The sequence below is a fragment of the Alosa pseudoharengus genome, unplaced genomic scaffold (genome assembly GCF_046254945.1).
Source record: "Alosa pseudoharengus isolate Yale_2024_CS ecotype anadromous, Long Island Sound unplaced genomic scaffold, YU_APseudo_1.1 YU_APseudo_1.1_scf_17, whole genome shotgun sequence".
Taxonomy (NCBI): Eukaryota; Metazoa; Chordata; class Actinopteri; order Clupeiformes; family Clupeidae; genus Alosa; species Alosa pseudoharengus.
The window spans coordinates 23,216,899-23,242,955 of NW_027468640.1; the positions used below are offsets into that span (position 1 = coordinate 23,216,899).

General features: G+C 40.4%; 5 protein-coding genes across 5 annotated transcripts; 3 read left to right on the forward strand and 2 right to left on the reverse strand.

Moving 5' to 3' along the window:
* Positions 1-232: 232 nt before the first annotated feature.
* Positions 233-3,572, forward strand: LOC143128036 (uncharacterized). The gene is made up of 7 exons (XM_076289715.1): positions 233-694; positions 996-1,114; positions 1,236-1,331; positions 1,424-1,477; positions 1,869-2,030; positions 2,301-2,423; positions 2,695-3,572. Exons 1-7 carry the CDS (start codon positions 688-690, stop codon positions 2,773-2,775), a joined length of 642 nt encoding a protein of 213 aa, XP_076145830.1. The 5' UTR covers positions 233-687; the 3' UTR covers positions 2,776-3,572.
* Positions 3,573-6,012: 2,440 nt separating this feature from the next.
* slx1b (SLX1 homolog B, structure-specific endonuclease subunit) lies at positions 6,013-10,176 on the reverse strand. The gene is made up of 5 exons (XM_076288993.1): positions 9,785-10,176; positions 9,620-9,671; positions 9,011-9,349; positions 8,069-8,287; positions 6,013-7,725 (listed from the first exon to the last, which is right to left on the reverse strand). The coding sequence occupies exons 1-5, from the start codon at positions 9,955-9,957 to the stop codon at positions 7,696-7,698; spliced, it is 813 nt and encodes a 270-aa protein (XP_076145108.1). The 5' UTR covers positions 9,958-10,176; the 3' UTR covers positions 6,013-7,695.
* A 488-nt stretch (positions 10,177-10,664) lies between these two features.
* Positions 10,665-11,981, forward strand: LOC143127473 (bolA-like protein 2). The gene is made up of 3 exons (XM_076288994.1): positions 10,665-10,796; positions 11,596-11,693; positions 11,806-11,981. The coding sequence occupies exons 1-3, from the start codon at positions 10,734-10,736 to the stop codon at positions 11,903-11,905; spliced, it is 261 nt and encodes an 86-aa protein (XP_076145109.1). The 5' UTR covers positions 10,665-10,733; the 3' UTR covers positions 11,906-11,981.
* A 293-nt stretch (positions 11,982-12,274) lies between these two features.
* LOC143127471 (uncharacterized) lies at positions 12,275-19,186 on the forward strand. The gene is made up of 4 exons (XM_076288992.1): positions 12,275-12,531; positions 13,079-13,164; positions 13,406-13,555; positions 17,574-19,186. The coding sequence occupies exons 1-4, from the start codon at positions 12,387-12,389 to the stop codon at positions 18,045-18,047; spliced, it is 855 nt and encodes a 284-aa protein (XP_076145107.1). The 5' UTR covers positions 12,275-12,386; the 3' UTR covers positions 18,048-19,186.
* Positions 19,187-20,377: 1,191 nt separating this feature from the next.
* LOC143127061 (protein c-ets-2-B-like) lies at positions 20,378-25,221 on the reverse strand. Its single transcript, XM_076288363.1, has 8 exons — positions 25,208-25,221; positions 24,660-24,781; positions 23,738-23,941; positions 23,305-23,373; positions 22,760-22,903; positions 21,603-21,842; positions 21,118-21,236; positions 20,378-20,626 (listed from the first exon to the last, which is right to left on the reverse strand). Exons 1-8 carry the CDS (start codon positions 25,219-25,221, stop codon positions 20,378-20,380), a joined length of 1,161 nt encoding a protein of 386 aa, XP_076144478.1.
* Between the last annotated feature and the right edge of the window lie 836 nt (positions 25,222-26,057).

Genomic DNA, 26,057 nt, shown 5'->3' on the forward strand with positions numbered 1-26,057 from the left:
ATACAGGAAATCACATCAAACAAATAAAAAAAATCTGGGGGAGGACGCCCAAACCCCCCCCCCCCCCCCTCCCACATATGCGACAATTAGTGGGGGGCCCTTAATACATCTGGGCCCAGGGGCCCGAAAGTTCATAATCCGTCCATGTACAGCACCTACAATTATTACACTTTGTGTACCATGTGCAGTCATTGAAAATAGGTTATTTTTTTATGTTCTTCACAGGAAATGAGCCAAGGCCAGTTAGTTTGAGTTAGAATAAATAATAAATAGCATATTTTTTCTTTTAACACTGAAAGTTTTAGTCTTTGTAAGGTTATTTAAAGCCAGTCCTCAAATGAAGGGGATATATTCATTGTCCACAGCTAGGCTACACACTGGGACATATTTTCATTGTCTGTTTTAAAAAGGCATTTGCATTTTTGTTAAAATAAATTGCAAGGGACCCTAACGTTAACGTAAAAAAAAACACTTGTTTTAAGTGTTTTATAACTGTTATAACTTTGTCCTGAATGAACACGTGGATACTGCGTGGATGCTGACAACTTTCATTCTTGAGTTGACCCCTGGCTACAGTGTGCAGATCGGTGCTGGGAGGAGCTCTGTTCTACTTGGGGGACATTAAGAGTCCCCCAAAAGGGGCGTTGTTTTCGGGAATAGGAAGGCAACTACATCAACAAACGCGAGATGGAGGGTAAAATCGTGTTTATTCTTAGAAAGCTAACATTAGTAACATTAGGATTAGACCTACATTTTAATGTGCATGAGTTATGCTAAATAGGAAAAACGCGATTTAGTGTTGTAAATGGCATGCGTGGACGGCTATGTGTTGTGGTAGCCTGGTTGCAAATTATTTTCTCTGTTACGAAATCACCAAAATAAATGTAGGCTATCAGTTTCAATCAGATTAGCACAGATCTAGGATTTCCATGTTTTATTTGACAATGATTCCATTTGTTTCTTACTACATGGAACTGGCACGGCGCGCGTTGCAGAGTCGAACCCAAATTCATCTTCAGCTTCAAGCAACGCAGGACCGCTAGTTCAAGTGACATTTCAAAAGGACCCGAACCGAAAAAAGAAATATCTGGAGTCAGAACCCAAAGCACTTGGGGTGTGTAGTTTCAGTTAATGTGTGTAGAATAGCTTCTAAGCACAGATGCCTTAGGTTGTAAAATTACTAAGTCATATAATTCCCATTGAGGCTTAATCAAAGCGCGCATGTCTCTGTCCAGTGCACTCAGATTGTACTCGCATTCTTCCTGGTGAACGCCGGTCTCCTCAATTGGTCACCCGTGTGGAGTATTGTGGAAATCATAAATGGAATCTTTGTAAGTTTACGTGGGATGACATAAGCCTGCCTGTAGCATTAGAATAGTATTTATAAAATTAGACTGAACAGTAACACAATTTCTCCTTGTAGGCTATTATTGCTGGAAGTGTGGCCATTGCAGCACAGAATCTTTCCCTACACACAGTAAGTCTTGGCAAATTATTTGCAGAGCATCACTAGAAACCATTAATCTCACCCCTTATAAATGCCTTACTTTTGACCTTAAAATCCTTCTATAATTAAGCCTAGTTTTTAAATGTGCATAGATTAAGGTTGATTAAGGAGAAAACCCTACTGAATCCCTGAACCAACACCTTAAAATAAAATAAAATTGTCCTTAATTACCTCCTTAAGGGGTTTCACACTCATATCTTAAAAAGCCATTTCAATGTAAAATTAGAGGCCACTTAATATAACTGAAATGGTTTTGTTATGTTTTCATATTTTGGTACGTCATGTTTCATAGTGCATGCAGCTCATTGCAATAAGAAAGAGAGTGGACATAATGGTTATTTTCGCTCTTATTTCTATCCAGCTTAGGGCCTGTTTGGGACTCCAGGTTTTCACCAGCATAACCTGTGGAGTCGCCTTCCTGTGTATGCTTGGCATATCAGTAGATCACTATTATGAAGATTGCCGTTATTTGACACATGATGAGGTTAACAGAACTGTCTACGAAGCATGTACAATGTTGTTGGTGAGCAAAATAAATGCTTGTGTTTAGAGAAGAAAACTTCTCCTACAAAGATTAATGGACTCACATCTGGAAATATATGTTATATGTAATATATATGTAAATTATATGTTGCCTTTTTAAAAAAATGCAAAATGCTCAAAGATATTCCAAGGAAACGCAAAACTATAGTGATAATAAAAGATATTATGCTGCATAACATTTGCAGAAAGTAAAACCTTTAATTAGTCAAACCATTCATTCATTCTCTTTATTTTTGTTCCACCCTGACAGCAGGTTGAGGACCATTATTCCGCTGAGATCAAAGTGGTCATGGCCACAATTCTCGGCATCTCTATCACACTGGCGGCCTACTGCTGCAAAGTCATCCAGTGCTGTTCGCCAGCCGGTTTTATGGTGAGTCCTTATACTGTACCTGCGATTCACACAAACACGCTGACCTATGGCTACCTCACATAACTCACTTGATAACAACTGCTGTTCCCAAAGGGAAGTTATCTAAACTTAACACTTAGAGCCACCATCAACTGGGCCCTGCAAGTATAGCTGAAGAACTTTTGGATTTGACAGTCACCCCCCCCCCCCCATTTTACAACAGTTTTCAATTAAGTGATATATCTTAATTTTGTTATCAGCTTCAGTGGCTTCTGTGTTTGCTCTCTTCCAGCCTGTGATCACTGTGAACGCACCTCCAGCCCCCGAAGTGAGAAGAGAAGACAGAGAGGGAGAGAGCCCAAGCGATGGATAAGACTGTTGCCAAGGATACATCGATTTCTATCCACTAGCCTACACTTCATTTTACATTTTGATACTTATTTTTATACTTTATACTTACATTGTTTCCCCAAAAGGAAAAATAATTAACCATATTCTTGAGACAGTGACTTTCTCTCACTGACTTCACTTAAGCTGATGAAATATAAACTACAAAAACAACATACTTGTAAGATTGTTGTAGGCCTACTACTAAACTTAACATTCAGTAGGCTACATTACATAGTAGTAATTCTGGCCTTTTATGGTCAATCTGTCAGTGCGGTTACATGCAAACAAACAATCAGATTTTACTCAGATTAAAAATCATGTAATGTAAACAGAGTTCTCCGATTGAACTCCAATTTTATGAAATCAGAGAAGATAACCTAGAGTATTTGATGTCAATTTGATTATGTAACCAAATACTCTGATTACAGTTGGAGTTTATAATGTTCTATGGAACTTTACATTGTTGTGAAACACAAGATTTTCATTGTTTTTTCATTTTCATCCATTTTCAATTGGAGTAGGCCGGCCTATTATAAAATTCTGATAATAATCCAATTGGACTTGCTTTTGAGTGTACAGTTGTTGGGCAGGATGCAAGGTGTCTTTAATGATGAATATTTTTCTGTAATGCTCTGGATACCAATACAAAAATAATAACAAAATACTACGATTGGTGCTTTACTCCGATTGTTCTGCACATGTAACCACACTGTGTGTAATCATATCAAAATATATGTTTTGTACTTTTTTAACAAATAAATAAAATCAACTTTTAACTTCTCTGCTTTGACGTGGATTAGGCCTACTAAATGTTGTAGTGACCCTGTGTTTAGGATAATTCTGAAACCTGGATCCTAATGCTGTGATGACACTGCACTTGCTGACTTTAAAAAAAAAAAGAAAAACACGCTGACTGCAACCTTTAGTATCACTTCTGTGTCACATTCACATTAATGGCTTTTTCATGCCAACTATCAGGGTTCCCAGTTTAACAGGGTTTCTTAAAAGTGTAGTACTGGTGGTCCGCAAGCTAGCAGAAGTAGTGTAGTCTTTGCTAGCACCTTGCTTGTTGTGGTTTCCTTTGATTGTTTTTTAAACTAACTTTGTCTTGAACGTTTGAGCCTAGTTATGTTACTTATCGTATTCCACGTTATTTCATCAGTCACACTGATTTTTTTAACATAAATTAACTGGCCCATTGGCATTAACTGGTGTAGCTAGGCAGTGTTGCAAAACTGTCAGCTTGTTGAAGTCTGGATAGTCAAGACTATTACAATTCAAATAATACTGTTTGGTTTTACAACTCACATACATACTCACAACTTCTGCATAGACAGTTTCAGAAACACTAATATAAAATGTGATGTTTTTGATGAAAATAGTTAAATGAGTATTGTGTGATGAAGGTACAGGACGTCAGGTTCAATACAGACTTGTACCGAATGTCCCAAATGCAGCCTATTAACAGTGATCAACAGGGTAATTTTTTGCTTGCGGACCATGTTTCAAACTCAAGTTACCACACAAATATATTTAGTGTCGGACCATATGTCAGTCAATAAATGTCAAAAAAACATTTGACACCTTTTCAAAATGTTATTGTGTTATTATGTTATGTGACAATATTGTCAGTGAATTGTCAGTGAATTTTAAGTTACCAGTAGGCCTACCTACTGTACCGAAAATTAACTGAACTGTGACTTCAAAACCGAGGTACACACTGAACTGTGACTTCAAAACCGAGGTACACACCGCGATTTTTGTGTACCGTTAAACCCCTAAAATATTGTGGGAAGAACTATAGACCTGTCTCCCTTCTTACTGTCTTGTCAAAGGTTTTTGAGAAAGTGATGTTCAAGCAAGTTTCTGACTTCCTCTCAGAACAACCTATTAAACCCTACGCAGTCTGGTTTCAAGAGCATTCATTCTACTGAAACTGCACTTTTGTCTGTGACTGAAGCATTGAAAGTAGCTAAGGCCTCTCTGCTCAGTCATCAGCTGTAGCCTTTGATACTGTAAACCATGACATTCTCAACTACATTATCTGAGCTGGGAAAGCTTTTACATAAGGGATGATGTATTGTCCGCCGGTCATTATAGGAAAATAAGTCCCGACAGGGCAAACAGGACCCCGACACAAAAGCATTTAAGTGAATGGAGCATTCTACAGCATTATGAAGAGCCCATGTAACAACTGAGTTTGAATCCTACCTTAAAGGACATTCATTCAGCGTGTCTTGGCAAGGACAGGTATCAAAATCTCATAACCTCACCACAGGTGTGCCTCATGGATCAGTATTAGGGCCCCTTCTTTTCTGTACATTATTTCCTTGGGTGAGATCATTTACTCTCATGGATTTGCCTATCACTGCTATGCGGATGATAATCATCTGTATCTCTTTCCCACCTGATGATACCGTTTCAGATTGTATTTCTGCATGCCTTAAAGTGTAACTCCGGAGTAAAAACAACCTACAGTAGGGTCTATTTACAATAGTTAACAACTTCAAACTTTTGATTGAGAGCAAAATTACCTTTTGGTGGCATTTTGAGCAAGACCGTTTATTTGCATTATCACTAAATGGCCTTACAGTGATGCTAACAGGGCAAGGTGCCACGTCGCTATTTTATACCACTAACAATGCTCAAAATATAATTACACTTCTGTGGTAGTATGGTCAGGGTTTTTACTAACCAAAGTATTGTAAACTTTGAAAGTGTACAAAGAGGTTATAACAAGATGTATCTGTAGGAAGAAAATTCCATGGCTTCCTGGTCTGGTATTGTCAAATAAGCGGGCATATTCCACCTTGAAGAGCTGCGCAGATCTGGCTCAATCTTTCAATACAAACATACATACTCCGTTTAGCCAGATCTGTGCAGCGCTAATTTGATCGAATAGTGACGTGGCACCATGATCACACAAATGTTGCTACAAAGGAGGGAGAAACTAGGCCCTGCTCCTCAGGCCTCAAACCAAGTATCTCATTGTCTCCTAATTGAAAGACAAGTGTACTTTTACCCAATTAGTCGCAGTGACATCACTGAAGCCCCGCCTGTTAATCAGTGCTATCCCTACCATGTGACCCTAACTTATCCTAACAGGAGACTTTTAACTTTGGTAATATTCATCACTTTGGAATAAAGCATTCATCCATACATACTATAAATATACAGTTAAAGTAGGTCTATTGTGGTTTTTCTTTCCTTCAAAATGGAACCTAGGGAGAGGTGGTCCGTTTTATTTGTGAAGTGGGTCCTGGTCTATAAAAGTTTCAGAAACACTGCACATTAACAATGAATTTCAAGCACCTGTGGGAACCTTGAACATTTGGATTTTAACTATGACAGAACCTAACTCAAGGTTGTTGTGTCTAATGTTAATGTTTAATGTCTTGTTAATGAACTGTAACATGAAGACTTCTTAAAGAAGACATACTATATGTTATGCTGTTACCCTCATACCCAACTCTATCTTAAAGATGGCTGATCAATGGGCTTGGATGGTCACCATGGCCTTGAAAGACCACTTCTCGAGATGTAACGGTACAGAGAAGTCATGGTCTGGTTCATAACACAGTTTGGACATTAAGTATGAGTAGGTACAACAGAAAAAAATATTACATTACAGATATGAAACATCAAACAAAAGCAGTAGAGTCTTCGGTTACACTTTACTTGACAGTATTGACATAAGAGTGACATGACACTGTCATGAACGTGTCATAAACAACTAAACATTTATGACATAAGGCTTCTGTCATTCGGTTTTTGTCATACAAGTTAGGATTAGGGTTAGGTTTAGGGTTTGAGAGAAAGTGGAATAGAGCATTATATCCAAAATTCCAATATATGGTTTAATGTTCTGCTTTATGTCCAATATTCCAATATATGGTTTAATGTTCTGCATTTATCATTAGTGGGTCACTTTGATACTAAAAGTATGATTCTATAATGATTGTATGATATCTGTACTGTCCCTGTGTATATCTGTGTGTGACTGTATTTAGAGATAAGCGGGAATATTATGACTTTGCAGTGTTTTACTGTTCTGCATGGCTGCGTCAGTAGCTATCTGCTCCGGATTGCCAGGTTGCCACTAATCAGAGTCTGATTCAGTGTAGTCCACGTGAGATGGGATGACCGCCATCTCCTGTCAGCCTGGAAGGATACTTAAACCCTAACTATTTCCTTGTCTAGTTAGAGCAGCTGATGGATCTTTAGGTTAAGTCATGCTGTCTCTCCCTTGATGCGCATCATTGTAAATAAACTCTGTTCCTGATTTTTCATACTATTGTTCTGATTGGGTCTCTATTAAATCTATGGTATAAAAATTACCATCAGGTTAGAGTTAGGGTTAGAGTTAGGATTAGGGATAGAGGTTAGGGTTAGAGTTCATGTGTCATGACAGTGTCATGTGTTCATGACAGTGTCATGTCACTCTTATGTCGATACTGTCTATCTAGTCTACCCTGGAAAGATTAAATTCTTCACACATAACATCAAATTCATTACACACAGCTTTATTAAACATATATAAATATTCTTAAGTATAATACAAATTGTACTGATGTGTTCATGGTTAAGTTTTTAAAAGTCTTGTGGCCCTGCCTGTTTTTTCCCCACACTGGTCTTATTGTGTTCTCACACCTTAGCCGGAATTTGCTACTGTGGTCTACATACCAGCAAATGTAGTAACATTTGTGATGACTGGAACTTTGACCAAAAATCACAAGACCTCTGACTTCTGCCTTCATTACCTAACCTCATGCCAAAAGCACAACCGCAACAGTTTCCAAACCCAACCCTTTTATCTGATCAATGGATATCTGTAGGCCAACTGTTGATGAGTGATCATTTAGCGAGTACTTCCATAAATGTTACTGAGAGCAGAAGACACTGGTCATGTTTGCAGTTCATCAATGCAAGGGCCCTGGAAAAAAAGAGACCTTAAATTATGGAACTTACATACACAAGTAAAGACATAATGTACTTATTGTACAGTTTCACATGTTCACAACTGTAAGCCAGACAGACTAAATCCTCCACTTTAAGCCAAAAGCGAATAATACACAACTTTTTGAGCAGAGCTTCTGGGAAAGGTTCCTCCATATTGTTATTCAGGCACATTCCCACCGATATTGGGAAAGAACAATTTTTTTCTAGCTTAATCATGAGTAGGCAAAAATGATCCAATCAGATGACATGGAAATTATCATGTCACTCACTGAAAAGCCGCCCCCTGTATGATTACTTTAAGAGATTCATGTACATACCTGGGAGGATGGGACTGTGGCCATTTCTTCCAGGTCACCATAGCAACCGTTCTTGTGACAAATGAGGTTCCCCCAGAGCACCGAGCGGTTGCAGACGGGACATCTGCCCTCTACTGGCAGCAGGTGGCCGGGCTCCGATTTGAGGAAGTGCTGGGCCAGGCAGATCAGATGACAAACCATGTCACATGATGGCAGGAAGCAGGACACTTTATCTGAAGACTGACAGGAAACCGACGGTTACGAAGGCCACTGTTATACGGTCACTCACAACAGATTGAACTCCCCATAACACGTGATCACAGCCCACGATGCACAGTGAACACATGACAGTTCACTGATAGTTCAACAGTGAAGACTGCTGAAGAGTGCTGAAGGACTGTCGTACACACAATTTGCGCTAAAATCCCAGAGTGCAGTACATGTAAAAGTACATCACATTGAGAAAGTCTATATGGTAACTGCACATGTGTGTGTGTGTGTGTGTGTGTGTGTGTGTGTATGTGTGTATATATGTGAGACAGTGAGTGAGGGGAGGAGTTTTCAAACACTGAAAAAGCTCAAAAAGACTGAGTTCCATGGCAGGTTTCTATCTAACCAGTAGCCATCTTTTACGGCCTGCAGAGGGCAATGGAGTCTCAAACAGCCATCCACTGAAAGTCTTCACTAGACAAGAGCACCACGTCTACAACACAAAAGCACTGAGACATTACTGCCAGAGTGGATATCAAAGGGGAACAATACACCCAGCAGCGCACTGCAATTTTCAGGGTCTGCATATTTCAGAGCCAGCCAGTATGAACTATTCTGTGAGATTATGGGTTTTGCATGCTGTGTTCTCCTTAGTTCCTTTCAGCTGTATGCTCTATGAAGAAGAATTGTGTTAGAAGAGGAATTGCACAGACCAGCTGGCACCCTTTTGAATGCCAAACGGTTCACCCTCACCTTCACAGTTTCCAGACAGAGCTTGCAGCATTCCTTGACTCTGCCCTCTTCCTCCTCTCCTTGCTCCTGGCATGCCTCTGAGGCCGGACGCTTCTTCTTCGCTCGAACGCCCCCGAAGGTGATGGGCATGTGCGGGGGCGGCCAGAGCGCTGCGTCGAAGTTGAGGTGGTACTCCGGCCGAAGCCAGCGCACAGTGAGTGGAAGCCGGCTCCACGGTGCCACACGCAGCATATGGGAGACCACACGCCAGTGAAACTGCAGGCTGGACTCACGGCGCACCCGCTTGGCCACATGCGACAGCCGGCGCGAGAAGTGAGGGTGCTGCCATGCCCACTCAAACTGGCACAAAGGAGGTGGTGGAGGATGCAGAGATGGACACGTCAGCTTATTTGATGAAAAACTGACATATTTGCACTTTAATACAAAATAATACAACTGCAAAAGTGAGTCAATGTAGACCGTTTTAACACAACTAAGCATCATATCATAGTTTAGAGAACAACATGCATTTCTAAGTACTTGGAAACATTCAACCATTAAACTTATGGTTGTGTTTTGGTTTTAAAACTGGGTGCAACTTAATTTCCCAGAAGACATGCTTAGGCCTACCCTCAAAGCTGCTATGTCTGATGGAAATCCGTGGATGATGAGAACCATTTCCCTGTGAAGAAGAAAATGGAAGAGGAAGACAAAGAAGAGGAAGGAAAAGAGAAAATGGAGTGACAAAATTCATCGGCGGATAAGTCTAATAACTCACAGACTAAACATGCTTACCATGGTCCCCTGCCACTAGTTCTTTTCGCTCCACCTTTGTGCCGACCAGCGTTGTGTTGTCCTATTCTTCGTTCTGGGTTTACCGTGAAGCCGATATAGATACGACCCTTAAATTTGGGGTTTGTACAGTACAGCATGTACACCCCAAAAAAACTTTCGACCTCAAGAACCATTTGGTTAGATATACAAAATATAATTATTTGAATCGGGTCACATTCTATTTTATCATTAATACCTCTCCAACGTTATCATAGTTGCCTTATCCCCCAGCCAGCCAGCTAGCTAACATATCTTATCTTAGCTAACATTTCCAGTAACGTTAAGCAAGCAACCAACCACGAAACATGCCCTTGTTCATTTGACAGGTAGTGCTAATAAACTATTTGCAGACCTTGCTCTAGAACTGTTCTGTATTGTAGTTTTGAAACTGGTTATTAAACACAGCAATCTGAGAATAAAGAAAAAATAGTTAAAACCAATGTGAACAAAACAGATCTGTGACAGTGATGCAAAATGTTTTGAATTTCCTTCTTAGCTGTTCGCATGCTATGCCTGACTATAAATAGAAAACAATAGCTTTACTTCCTAAGTAAATTCCTCCAGTGCCATTTTCTTTTTAGATTATACTAATCTACATGTAAATAATTATATAGTGCAAAGTTTTTTATGTCTGAGATAGATTTAATAAAATCAATATTAACAAGGCAAACTTTAAATTGGGTCACAAAATTAGGACCCCGGTTAGATTCCGCCTTCCTATGAGCAAAAACGAAAGCTATTGGTCATTTAGTGCAAACCCGCAGATTCAATTGGATAGCTGTTATGTATTATATTTGTGCGACTTCCGACCATGCCCAACCGGTAGAAAAATCCATGTAAAATTGTAAATAGCGTGACTAAAATATATCACCGTAACGTGTCGAGTCGTTTAGAGATTAGCTTTCTGATTATGGCAATAACAACTGACCTCATCCGCGAGAAACTGATAGCGGAGATTGGAACAGTCCATGTGGTAGGCTATGTGATCCCAGACCCTGGAGCTTTAGTGTCAATCTTGATACATGTAACAAAATATGTCCACCGATTGGAAACGCTATGTTGATAGCATAATAATAATGAGCACACATATAATTGCAATCATATGCACGATCATACAGTTTTACAGTGTTAAAATCTTCTAAATCTCCATGTTAATATGCTGTGTCACAACCATGTTACGCCATTGTCAACATATTTGACACATCTTTGCGTTTGGATTTCTCAGAAAAGTGTAATAATTTGCCAGGTGTAAACTTCATAGCAACATGGTTTTGTTTAACACTGTAACTTAGTGTTACTCTAACTGAGAGTGTTATACAATAAATACTATTGTCACCTTCACTACTGTCACCTTCATCAGTCAACTAATCATCACCTATAACATAGCCACCATACCACTATGCCACCTTCAACTATTTCTAATAATGCATTGCGTTGACATAAAGCTAACACATTGTCTATATGTATGTCTCTCCCTGTCTATAGAGAGATAGACAGAGACAGATATATCTATTGATTAGTATGTTAAACACAAAGTCTACATGCTGTGTAGTAATTTAGAAATAATGTTAATTAATAATATAACTTGTTTTAATCAAAATGCATCATATTTTGTTTCTTTTGTGAATATTCAAGCATGAACATATACTTTAATACAGGTGTTTTGTGTAATGCATATCAATGAGGATCTGTAGTTTTAGTCACAAGACATTAGAAAACATCTAGTAATGAGAGATCATTTCACTTTCGTTTTCATCACTTTCAACCAACAGGATGTTGAAGATACCTCACCAAATAGATGTGCTGCTAGTTTCAAAGTTCTTGTGGTGTCTCCCCAGTTTGAAGGAAAGCCACTGTTACAGAGGCACAGGTAACAAGATGAAACATTCTCACGATGGGTTGAACGACACATAGTTGGACAAAATCAACACAGCCTTCATTTAGTTTTGACCATACTTTCTGATCACACTGTACATTTCCAGAATGGTGAACACCTGCTTGGCTGAAGAACTAAAGGAGATCCATGCCTTTGAACAGAAGACCCTAACACCGGAACAGTGGGAGAAACAGAAAACACAGTGACACACACACACACACACACACACACACACACACACACACACACACACACACACACACACACACACACACACACACACATTCATTCAATGACCATACAATAAAACAAGGACTGGAAAGACAAGAAAAGTTGCTATCTTCATACCATGGGCATATCCCTCATGCAACAAACCCTTTCACAAAAACGTACAAAAAGCATGCTATTATCTTGTACTGCCAGTTCACATGACAGCCTTGCTTATCTTCATCTACTAGTTTAAACAAGGTCTACCAGTTTCAGCTATCTTTGACATGTACACCGGAACATATTAAAAGTGTCTGTGGTAAAGGAAAAAAAAAAAACTTGTATGATTTCCTGTTTGGGTTGTGTGTGTGTGTGTGTATATGTGACGTCTCGTTTTCAGTAGCTTGCTATGAGGGTGAACTTGCTTGAAGCCAGCTCACTCAAGCTGCTTTGACATTTAGACAGAGAGGTAGACAGAAAATGGAGAAACTATCAAGCTTACTGGGGCTCACAAAGGCACTGCTGAGAGAGAAGGCCAGGAGTATTAAAATGGGACAACAGCAAAAAGCCCTCAGTGAGGGAGAATTGAGAGACAGAGCCAGAGGGCACTCTAAGACACAGCTGGGTGAGTAGACCACCTGAATAGCACTCATATCTGACTGTAGTAAAACCTATAGGCTGAGTGTAACTTAAACGTGAACAAATGGGTGTGGACAAAATAAACCAATTTTTCACAGATTTTGGTTCATGTTGTCGACCAGATTATAAAGAACTGCTCTCATCTGAGGTATATTTTGTCCTACGTGGGATGTTTTTCCCAAACGTAATTACCATTGTGTCATGAAGCCATGCGCTCTGATTCATACCTGTGAAGAAGGACAACGGTGCATTCCAGAAGTGGTTTCCGATCCTGACCACTAGAGGGGACATCACATGAGCAGATCTGTGGTGTAGCCACATATTTTCCACATTTAAAATGTGGAAAGGTTGGTTGTAAATGAACAAGCAAAGATTTCAGCAGGCATACAAAATAATGCATCAACCAAAACTGATGAGTTCATAGGAGTCCAGGATAAAGCTTTTTTTCTGTTTGTGAGGATGTGTTTATAGTGTATGCATGTTGTATTCATGTTGTGAATGCTCTCAGCCATGCCAAACTTGTGTCTATTCAGGAAGTACCATTCAGCCACAGGGTTCCTGTGGTCACAGGGTGAAATCCTCAGAAGTTATCTGCATGGTGAACATCTGCCTGAAACAGGTGAGAGAGCCATGCAATGTCAATGAGCCTGAGGTGGACATGAAACATAAACTTATTTCACAACGTAGAGTCTAAATAAAGCTTACTTTTTGTGTGTGTCTCTCTCTTTTATAGTTTATAGCTTATGCTTTCTTTTTTTTGTTGTGGGTAGTATTCTTTCTTTTAATCTTTCATAACAAAGTAACAATCCCCTTAGCTTGGCTCCTCACTCATGCCCATGTGTGTCTGCCTGCTGTTGCAGAAGAGCCTTGACTTCAGCTGTCCCGTGTGTGGGGAGACATGGGACTGGGCGCTGGCGAAGGACCAGATCCAGCTCTCTCAAGCTCAGGCCACCATCCTAGAGGCCCAGGTCAACCGCATCGTCCAGGAGCTCCCAGACAGATACAAGAAGGTGGGTAGCTTTTGTCATCACAGAGATCACCAGGGTTACATAAGTCAACGGCTTGTATTTGGCTTATAGAAAGTTGTTCGGGGTTAGTGTCGTAGAATGTTCTCAGTCCTCACCAATAATTCACGTCAGTCATTTTGAGTTTATTGATTCAGTGATGGTATAATGTTTGCAGCTGTGAAAGTTGGTCACTTTGAAACATTAACTGATCTTTTATTCAGGAAATGAGACTAAGTGATTGCTTCAGCTTTTTCTTCAGTATAGTTTCCACTGTGGGATGTAAGGTGCATAATGATTTACATGTTGAGATCAGAGTGATGTGAAATGGAGGAAGAGAAAATAAGAAAGTGCTTGAATGCACACAGTTCATGAGTTTCCGAAAGCACAGTGGAATGACATACCCTGTGTCAACTGTGTCGTTACTGTAAGTAGCGAGGGCAAAGGAAATCTTGGTCTTGGAGGTCACTGTGCTCTGCATCACAGACTTGGCGGGCAACATTCAGACATATTGAAACAGGTCAATGTTAGTTTAACAAAGAGCAGAACATCTCCCATTAAAACAAAAATGCACTCCCAGAATGCTTTTTCCCCCTTGGACCAAATACGATGAGTCCAAAGGCAACAGTGTGGAGGTAATTTGTTTATTCACGGCCGGAGCGGTCTCCAGAGATGCCCACTGGAGCGGTCTCTAATCCTAGACAACACACATACACACACACACACACACCCTTGCTTCCCAAAGTGTCATGGGAAAGCCAGGTAGGTGGCTTTTGTAACAAGTGCATATTTAATCAACCAATCACAGTGGGGGCCTGTATTACACGACTGCTGCACTGCTGTAATAAGCTGCATGAATAAATTCTACATGCATATAAAATTGATTCTTAAATTGACGGATTTTGCTCAATACATTAACCTCCTGCTGAGCTACTGTGGCCTGAAATACACAGACCAGGAGACTAATGGAGACACAGGAGATAAAAACACCTGACACAGATGCCACTAGAACTTGTATTTGTCAGAGTTTAATAAGTCACCTTGAGGTTGGTATACGTATCATTAGCTTCAGCCCATCCATTTTCCTTTAGTTGAGGCTTGTGGAAGATGGGAGAGCCATATCTCTCGTGAAACAACATGACATATGGCCTTTCCATGTTTGGAGCCTACTGTTATTGCTTATTCCTGGCATTGGACTTCAAATACATTAAAATGTATTCATTTAGCAGACCCTTTTATCATAAGCGCCTTAAAACAATTGAGGAATAGCATTCAAGCTTAATTGCAGAGCAGACATTCAAATGAAATTGATGACAAATTTGATCTGAGAACATCAATGTAACACTGATGTTACATGAAACCAGTGGACCCTTCTGAGTCATACCTTTTATTTAATCAGTTATTTATGATCCACTACACATCTTTCATCCCTATCTTATATCTCAGACATATCTTATATAAGAAAGCTCTTAAATCTTATATACAGTAGTCAGAGAGGCATTTAATTTGTAAAACACCACCATATACTCGTTGACATGTGATGATCTGTCTTACATTTGTTTCTTGGTCCAGTCTAAAATAACTGGATATGATGGTTCAATTAAATTGATCACAAAGGTTTCACAAATCGGTTATATTTTACGCAATGCATCCTGTGTCGTCACAAATCACACATGTTAATCACAAAACTGGAAAATGAACTGGAAACCTTGACCTAAAAATTTCCAGCTAACACTGAATATGAAACTAGCTGACAGATTTGGAAATTCAAATGTTTACTTTCAGCATGTACATCAGTTGCCTCTGCTGACAGACATGTTAAGGTTGTTGTGTCATAGAGTGGTATTCTTAACACTAGAAGCGCCATAATTTCATATCTACTAGAAATGCTGTAAGCGGTCATTTTGATCGTTAGATTTTAAACTCTGTTTTCAACCATCAGGACTGTATTTTTGCATTGTACATGCAACTTTTTAAACGGTTAGAATGACCACAGTGGCAGTTCTAGTGTGTATTCCCTGGCCACTGCCTGTGGAAGCGCAGAGCTTCCTCTGTGTTGTGAAAGAGAACCATAGTGGCATATGTCATGTGGTGGAGCAGTGTCCGGAAGGATCTCCTGTATGGCACAGCTGATTCGCCACCCCACCTGAAACTCCGGATGTGTTGACGACAACAACCCCATTCAGGTTTCTCAGTTGAAAAAGGTTATTTGAGGCAATGCCTTGTGCCTCCTCGACAATCTTTCACCACCCACTGCCTTCACATCCTGCTGTTGTACGTCACACCCACCTTTCATCTTACATCAGACAATCCCATCTAGTTTAAACCAGCTTTCTAGACTTTTGGTTTTATGCTTTGTGTGATGGTTCGGATTTACAAGTTCAAGTTCAAGTTACTTTATTTGTACCCAGAGGTAGATTTTGTTTGCAGTATAGAGTCCTCATACACACACACATATGGGGAACAAAAGAGGCACATATCACACATCATTCAATTTAAGACAGTGGGAGTTAAGAAATGGCAAGTTAAATAAAAAAAATAATTTAATTAAATTAAAAAATAATTAAAAGTTCTTACAGGTCCAGACTATACTTAGATATTGATGTGAACTAAAATATGAATACTTTTTCCAGTTTTCTCAAACAGAACAGGCGCTGATGGCCTTTTTTACATACCGCTTCACAGTTAGTTTCAAATGTGAGTTTTGAGTCTATTATCGTCCCCAGGTATTTATAAGATGGATAGATAGATAGATACTTTATTGGACACATTGAAGATTGCACACATTGAAAAGTCTGACCTTTGATTGATGTGATTTCTTGTGTCTTAATTTAGTTCCTAAAATCAATGAGCATGTCCTTTGTTTTGGCTACATTTAATTGAAGTTGGGATGCCTCACACCATTCAACAAAGTCATTAATGACTGGACCATGACCTGTTTCACTGTCTTGAAGCAGGCTAACAATTACTGAGTCATCTGCATATTTAATTATGGTGCTGTTGTCCCACCTGCTCTGGCACATGTTTGTACAGGATGTAGAAGCGGTGAGAGTACGCATCCTTGTGGGGAGCCGGTTGATGAGCAGACTTTGTCAGAGAGACTGCCATTCACTCTCACTCTTTGTGTCCTGTTTGTTTAAAAGTTAAGGATCCAGCCCACCAGATTATTGCTCAGCTCAAACTCTTCTAGCAGCCTTGTGGTTAAAGTATGGGGTTGTATTGTATTAAAATCAGAGGAAAAGTCAACAAATAAAAGTCTGGCATGGGAGCCACTGTTATCCAAATGCTTAAAAAGTAAATTAAGTAAAGTGACTGTGGCATCTTCCACCCCCCTATAAGCAAACTGCAGAGGGTCAAGTGAATGCTCTGTTTTCCTTAATATTTCAGACCTCACCAATTTTTCAAATGGTTTCATTACAGTTGATGTGAGTGCCACTGGTCTAAAATCATTGAGGGTTTTGGGGCTGTTGGATTTGGGAACAGGGACAACCACAGCATCCTTCCAAACCTCAGTACTAGTTGTGCCTCTAAAGATTTGTTAAAAATGTAATGGAAAGGAGGACTTAATTGTCTGGACCATGACTTTTGTTAACTCTTATGGAGAGGAAGGCTTTATGCACTTCTTTTTGTCTTATGTTAAAGTGGTGAAAATGATCATTTACTGTACGTATATGGGGTTTAACTCTCCAATTGAACTGCAAAAAATGTTTGCTGGTATCCTAGCTGGTGAAAACTTACACAATCAAATACACACACTCACACATACATATACATACACACACACACACACACACACACACACACACACACACACACACACACACACACACACACACACACACACACACACACACACACACACACACACACACATACTTACACACACACACACACACACACACACACACAGAGAGACATACTGAAAAACTTGCGCATAATAGCAACACACACACACACTCAAGCATACGTATCTATACCTGTTTCTGCCTGCCCTCACCTCTCCACTTCTCTTCTGCGTCCCCAGTGTCCAGTCTGCTCCTGCATCCTCAGTCGTCCGCTGGACAGCACGGGTCAGCCGTGCCCCTTCTCCAGCTGCGCCCGCTGTCCCCACACCCACCACTTCTGCTGGGCGTGCCTGGCCCCGTGGCTCTTCCCCGACGAGGCGGGCGCGGGCCAGTGCAGCAACGGCTCGTGCTACCTGGTGGGCACCCTGCTCTCGTGCGACGTGGTGACGGAGCCTGGCAGCTCGGTGCTGGGGTGCCCGCGCTTCCGCGCCTGCCCCAAGTGCCTCGCCCTCCTCTCGCACACAAGGGACGGCTGCAAGCACACGGCATGCCCGGAGTGTGGGCACGTGTTCTGCTACGTGTGCCTCCTGGACACTGCCGCGTGCCCGCAGGAGGAGAAGGAGCACTACCTCCCGTTCTGCAGGGGCCAGAAGGCCAAGAGACAGTGGTTTGTTACACAGCACGGCACGAAGTGTAACCTGCTGTCCACTTGACGGACGATATATATATCAAACCTACATCCTGTTTGGTGGGTCAGTTTCTGACTGTGCTTGTGCTACTGTGCCCTCTAATGGTGTGTGTGACATTAAGGGGATTCAGGTATCATTTGATTATTTTTACATTAAAATTGCCCTAATGTGTTGAGATCCTTTTTAAATACAGTAAATAGATTATAATAGAACAATGACTGAGGCTTAATGGAGTTAGAGATAATATTTTAATTTGAAAAATAATTCAAGTTCACTACACACTTCTATTTGCCTTGTATATTTTTTTCTATTGATTTTAAAATGCACATAGTGTACATAAACTTATTGAAGTTCACAGGTGCTGAGCAAATTAACTTGTTCACTCACACTGGTATGGTATGTGAACATAGAAGATCTGTTTATAAAACGAATATAAAACCACTGAACGGTGCTCCAATGTTCCCTCACTGATGACTAACTGAGATGGAAAAAGAAAGAGAGAGAGAGAGAGAATAGAGGGGTAGAGAGAACATGTGAAGACAAAGAGAAAAAGAGGGGGAGAGAGAGAGAGAATAAAGGGGTAGAGAGAACATGTGAAGACAAAGAGAGAGAGGGGGAGAGACAGCAACGTGGACACCCACCTACAGCACCTCCGAGTCTGGGTATTACTTCCACCACTTTCCCCCTCATGCTCATCCGCTCATGTGGAGGAGAAAAAAGAAGAGAGAGAATATGAAGGATGGAGAAGAGTGAAAGATTTGAGCATTTATGTGCCGATGACAAGACTGAAAAGATTTTTTTCCAAGCATGTTGTCTGTGAGGAGAATTAAAAAAGTGTCTGTCAAGAGAATTACAGGTTAGACATCACATAAAGAAAGGCTGTGTGAACGTCTCTACATGTATCAGATGTAGTGATAGCATTGCCATACAGAGAATGGAAGGACTGAAATAACTGAGGTCTGGCTAATGAGGTCATGCTAATGTCAAGACGGAAGCGTGAAGAGGATAAGCAAAATCTCAAGCTGAAACAAAACAAATGTTTAATAGTCTTGTAAACACAATATTTATACCATGTAAACGTGTAAAGTGTTAAAGATGACATAAACCAGATATATTGTTTTATGTAAAGCCTGCTTCTACAATGAAATCAATTGTTGACCTTTTAGCTTGTATATGGCAAAGGTTGTGCTCTTTGTTTAAACCACACCGGTGTCAGTCATGTAACACAGCAGTCTGTATGCCTGTCAAGTGTCAACACTGGCAGTGTTAAGTGTAGTGTTTGTTCTGGTGCTATGCCTGCTGTGTTGTGTGCTCCATGCAGGCCCTCCGTGATGTGCATCAGATGTAAGCCGCTGTTTCAGCGCGGCTCAGGTGCACCGAGGCATGAGGAATCCGGCACTGAGCAATGGAGTGTCTGTCAATTACGTTCCATTAATTCAGCTTCCAACGGGGCTTTTGTTAACACCTCTTTTCAGTCCTCATACAACAAAGAAATACATTTAGACATACACAGAACAAATATATTGACGCACAAACATAGAGCCTAATATGAATGAGGTTTGGCAGATGTTGAGAGATATTTTGTGATTTAGTGACATTATCAAAAGTGTGGGTGCATACACTTAAAATGATGCCTTTAACAGCACACTTGCTGCAAGTGTAAGCATTTAACCCATGTCCTCATCTCCATATCTCAATGTTACAGTGTTTCTATGCTTCTATGACCAGACAATCACTGGTCAATAGCTGACTGAACAAACAACTACATTTTGTAGGCTGAACTCTCATTATTGTGACTGAATGCAAATAATATTAATATTGGATTATCTCTCAGTACAGTATATAATAATAGTAAGTCACTATACAGATGTACTGTAAGGCCTACACAAAACCCTGTGGAGTAGATTATGACCTTTAGTAGAGTCACCCTGCATGTGATGATTTATTGTCAATATGTACATACAAACATGACAATTCACAGTTAATTGTTCCTTTAGAGTGACATTGTTACTGATGATCTTGAAAAACTATATATTGCACATTTAAAAAGAACTGCAAATGAAAATATAGTCTTTGCTTACGGATTAAAACTTGTTTTTGCACAGATTCTCAGTGTCCAGTTTGCCTCTGCATCAATAAAAAACAAAATACAATACTTGAGGTGGTTTCTTGACACTGTCCCATTGTCCAGTGTAATTGTGCATTGTAAGAGCAAACTTGGACATAATAAATAATTGAGATATAATATTAATTTCCAGGTGCCCCTTTATTCTGTAGAGCTGGTTGTTGTTGAATCCATTCTATTTTAACAGGGATCCGACGTTTGAACAATGTCATTTCAGCATTCTCCAGCTTCACAGGGACCCGTTTGATCCATCTGAGAACCCTTCAGACACTTCGCTTTGTCGGATGTCTAGCATGGCATGGAGCTCCTCTGGTGAATATCCCAGCAGGCCTTGCAGGTTGCAAACAAAGCGGTAGACGTAGCGCTTGCCGGCCGTCTTGTGGATGATGTTTTTGTCATAGTAGTATCGCAGGCCTCGGCTCAGCTTCTCGTAATTCATCTTCGAGTTGTTCTTACGGCGTCCCCACATCTGAGCCACCTGGAATAGCATTTTTGTAGTCAATTTGTAATTGTAATGGATTGTAAAATAGTGTAAATTATTGACATTGGCAATGTGGGGGCCAAGCTGAACCTCCTAGAGGTCAAATAACACAAAATTGTTTGTGCATCCATACAGTTGGAACCTTCAGTCCATGTACCAAATGTTGGTGTTCACAGTTTTTCTGCTTGGCCCCCAATAATAAGAAAGAGTAAAAAACTGACCAAAATGGGGAGGCAAGTTGCTAGCCATGCATCAAGGTACCAGCTATGAACTTTGTTTCAGACTTGTCCTTTCATTCATGGTGAAGACACCACTGTCAAGATACTGACAGCTGATTTGATAATTCAATAGGATTTTGGACATTGAAGGCAGCATGAAGGGTACATATACACAGCCTTCAAAATTATGCAAAATAAAAGCAGAATTTTATACAAAGTTTGATTCGGACATGCCTACATATGATCCTAAGATGAACAGGCAGTGGTTACCTCATCAGGGTCAGTCAGTTTGAATTCCCATCCATCTCCTGTCCAGCTGATGAATGATTGACAGCTCCGATCAGTCAGAAGCTCCAATAGGAACTGCCACAGCTGAATAGGGCCACTGCCTATTAGAGGCCACAGAAAAGGATGAGAGAAGAGGTGGAGTTTACAAAACAGTCAGTGATATAAAAAAAAAGGTCCCTATCAATATTTCAAAAAGCACAGCGTGTGACCACATCACCTTTCTGTTGTAAACAGCTGATAAAATCCTTAATTATTTTTTCATGCAGTGGCAAGTTTGTAATTGTGGGCATATTCCAAAACCAAATTCTACTTGCAATAATAAAAAGCTCCATGCTCCTGTTTTGAGTCTTCTTAGTCATTTTTCTCAGACAATCCTTCAGAATACTCGGTGTAATAACCTCATTGCATCACATGGCGTGACATGACAACCTATAGCAGTTACACAACAAGACGCCTCTATGTGTTACCAGTATAACCTGCCAAGACGGCGGCTGGGACCACAGCTTTGCCCAGGTCTGCCTTGTCCCCCACAAACTCCCTGAAGCTCATGTGGGAGTGTGGCAAGGTGAAGGCTGTGTCCGGCAGGTGACCCTCCTTCCTGCCATAGTCCAGCTCCTCGTGGAGCCCTGCCCATAGCATGGGTGCGTCTGTGTCAGCCTCGGTGTAGCACAGCGGCGCCTCTACCTCCACAGCACACGGACCTGTTCCTGAGACAGACAACACTCATGACACAGAGCATATGAAAGATATTCAAAATAGGAAAAACGTTACATTGTTGTGTGATGTGCAAGTCACCCCGCTCACAATTTGTTTGATCAACTGCCCTCTGGGAAGAGGTACAGAAGCCTGCGCTCCCGCACCACCAGACTCACCAACAGCTTCATATACCAGGCTGTTAGGATGCTGAACTCTCTCCCCCCTCCACACTCAGCTACATAACATCCTGGACTTTGGACCCAAAATGGCTGCCTTGCACTACTCCACTTGCACTACTCCACTTGTACACTTTGCAACTTGTTGTTGTTGTCCTGTTGTCCTGAAAACACTTCTAAACACACTTCTGCTGCTCTTACATAACCTGCACCACTATGCCACTTGCATACTTAGGTCAAACAGAACTACCTCAGCCATTTATTGGCCTGACTTTTGCACTATTATACTGACTACTGTATGCACAATTGCACAATTTCAACTCAAATTTTGCTGCTCTTATTTTCTTCCTTGTATGTGCCTTCTTATTTTTACTTTGTATATTGTTTACTTGAATGTTATGTTTGTCTGTGGACCTAATTGGTAAAATATGTCTTGTCTCCACCGTGGGATAGTAGGAAACGTAATTTCGATCTCTTTGTATGTCTTACATGTGAAGAAATTGACAATAAAGCAGACTTTGACTTTGACTTTGACTTTGACTTTGATAACATTTGAGGAAAAAAATCTTTCTTTCAGAAAATTCTCCATTGAAAACATTCTGCAAACCTTGAATGATATGAAATTCTTGCAATCCATTTTTACAGTGATTAAAACATTATGTAGTACTGGCCCACTGTTGAATAACATTCAACATGGGATGGTGACTGGGTATCAAGAAGTGAATCTACAGTCAGAAGAGAATTTGCATTACCTGGTTCATTGATGCTATGGTAGTCCAGTGCAGACGATGGCACCTCTTGAGATTTTCTTAAGTGTGTCTCTTCCCTAAGATGAGTGAAGTCGTGGTGTCTAGGGCTCACGGTGTCCAGAGAGAGCAGATGCACAGTCTCCGATGCTGCATGATGGGAAAGCAGTTGGTAGTGTGGATTGTCTGTAGACAGGGCTGAGCTACTGTCTGGGAAAAAATTGCAGTATTATATGTTTGACTAATATCTAGAATATCAAGTAGAACACATTATCTGATCTATCCCAATGGTTTATCTATTTATCTTCGTAATATATCTGTATAGTGGCTTTTTGGTATATTATCCTTATCTTTGTAGTGATGCTGCAATTGTACCAAGTTTTTTGTATGATGTTGAAATAATAACGTCCACCTATATAAATATAAATATAAATATCCACCTAAACATGAAAAAAATGGCATAAGGTTTAAGATCTGTGGTCACTGTGTAAATCCTTGAGTTAAGCTTGTGATTGTAATTTGTGGTGCAATATAAAAACAATTTTACTCACCTATGCTGCATTGTGATTGGCTGAAGGGGGATGATAGGCAAATATATTGGCTTTGGTCAGGTTCACATTCTGTATTACACACATAGAACCAGAGTTAACAGAAGCAGTCATATAACTACATACAGTCACAGATGATCAGTGGAAGGTAAATCATTAAATATAGTAAATGACAGCTGAATCTGATTATTTCTTTCTTTCCTCACAACACATACAGTATCTCCATGTTAAAGTCATCCAGTTGGGCCTGCACAATCAGGTGCTTCACAGCGGTAGGATAATAGACTATTAAAGTACTGAAAGTATAAAAGTAATGACAGCAGACTGGAGCTTGCAGGATTTAATAAGTGCAAAAAAAACGTCTAACGTTTCTCTCTGTCCATTTTGACTCTGGCGAAGACACAGCAGGTTTCGAAATTTATCTCCATGTGTTTACCTTTGTGCATGGTTTCCAGGTGCTCCCACAAGATTTCTCCTGCGGTGCAGTCAGAGATCAGAGCCAAGAAGCCCTCTCTGTCCAGGCTGCAAAGCTCACTTCCTCGAATGCCCCGCAAATCCATCCCCAGGCTTTGCAGGCCGAACTCAGCCTGGCACCAGTCTAACCAGTGGTCAACATGCCACTCTGACCACAAGCTGGGGTCTTCCATAGAAAAAAGAAAAGTTGTTGAATTTATTACGTTACAAACTAACTTATATTCCGAAGGAACAGTTTGCTCAAAAATTAGAAAAGGTCTCTCTTCAAAATCATTGACTTAGACCTCTCAAATGAAGGAAATTGAATGACATTCATTTAGCACTTTTCTTGACTCCCAAATGACTCATTGTGGAGGACCTCTCCTTTGTCACCCCAGAAAGTTTACAAAGTTTTGGTAGTCATAGTGGCAAAATGAAAGGAATGTATTCTAACGGCATGAAGAATAGTAGATTTTTGTTGCTGTTTTGTTACTGCTAATTTACTTATTCCTTTAGTGTTCAACAACTGATAAGCTCTACCACATTTCACCTGTGCACAAGCTAAGTGGTTAAGTGTAGAAGTCAATGGTCATCCATGGACATAACTATCTTTAACAAATATAGCGCTTATTACCTAGCCTTATCACCTTATTACCATTCCTTATTACACTTAAATACCTTACAAAAACACTGACATATTGACAAATATGCTGCAATCAGAACTATACACTACTCCATCCCCAAATAAATATGCTGCAAGCAGAACTATACACAACTCCATCCCCAAATAAATATGCTGCAAGCAGAACTATACACTACTCCATCCCCAAATAATTATAAAGGCGTATCAGTCCCCTGGGCAGGTGGTTCTATCTCAGAGATACAATGACGCTGCGGAACCGTACCCCTGGGGAACCGCAGACGGCTCCTCTCCTGAGTGAAGCCGGCGAAACTGGCCCTCACTGCCTGGGTCAGAACCTCTTTACTGGTGGGGGTGAGAGGAGGCACCTCCAGAGGATCGATCCATCTCTGACAACAAACGAACGAACAAATAAACGACAGAATGACAGACAGAAATAAAGAAATACAGAATTAAAGAAAAAAAGTCAGAACCTTGCTGATTAGATACAAAACAATAGATGATACTACATGTTATTTAACTATCAAATTATGAAAAACATTATTCATTTGTGGTGGTATGCAGTGTCCTACTCTTTCTAAGCTTTTCAGGGATATTTTCCTGAACTTGTATAATGTATCCTCCTTCTGTGGTTACATTTTGTTTGTATCCAATCTTTTGTCAAGTCCACTCACATTTGCTTAGATATACACATAGACAGTCCTGCATTGCTGAAATCAAACACAAACGCTAATTCACATATTGAATATCTCAGAGAGACTAAGAAATAGGTAACAACCACTAGTTGTGAAGTAATATGACATCTTACCATACGAGTTCCAATCCATCCTGAGCATTAAAGCAAGCAAGTAAATAGAAGGTAGATACACATTAATGTGTCGAATAGGGGTGGGGAGGATAGGGGTTTTAATATAGTCCTGGGAGAGAAGGAGGGAGGTTGAGATGGATACCTATCAATCATCAGGCCATAGGGCGGGGGAAGAAGGGACCTCAACCAATCATTTTGAAGAATGGAGTGTGAAACGTATGGAAAACCAAGACTGTAAAACATTTCAAGAGTGACATGATGCATGTAAAACCAGAGATGCTCAAGTTAAAATGATCATGTATTAGAATTGAGGAAACATTTTGTTGACCGACATAGGATGAGTTTAAAAGTTTAAAGCTCTACATCTTTTGAAAAGGCGGAAACTGTCCCTGGATCAGGATTTCCTTCCAGGATCGCTGGGAGCTCACGGACACAATGGGCACTTCTCTTTAGAACTGATCTACCAAAGTCGATGTTCTCTTAACATGCAAGGGTGTTTTGTTGATTTCTTCTGTGATTTCTGTGATGTCAATCAACACTTTACTGGATATAACTATAAAGGGTTCCCTCATCTTGTGGCAAATCCATCCCAAAACACACTCACTCACACACACACTGTGCTGGCTTAACATGTTACTTACATCACAGTGCCCTTCTTAATCTCAGTGTTTCAGGAGTGTGTGTGCAGAGAGAGAGAAAGAGAGGGGGAGAGAAAGAGAGAGAGAGGGAAAGAGAGGGAGAGAGAGAAAGAGGGAGGGGGAGGGTTTAGAGCTGGTATTGAGCATCCCTCTGAGTGTTTGGTTCATAGGAGGCGGCTACACTAATCCACAGGACTGTCCTGCTACTGAGGCGCTC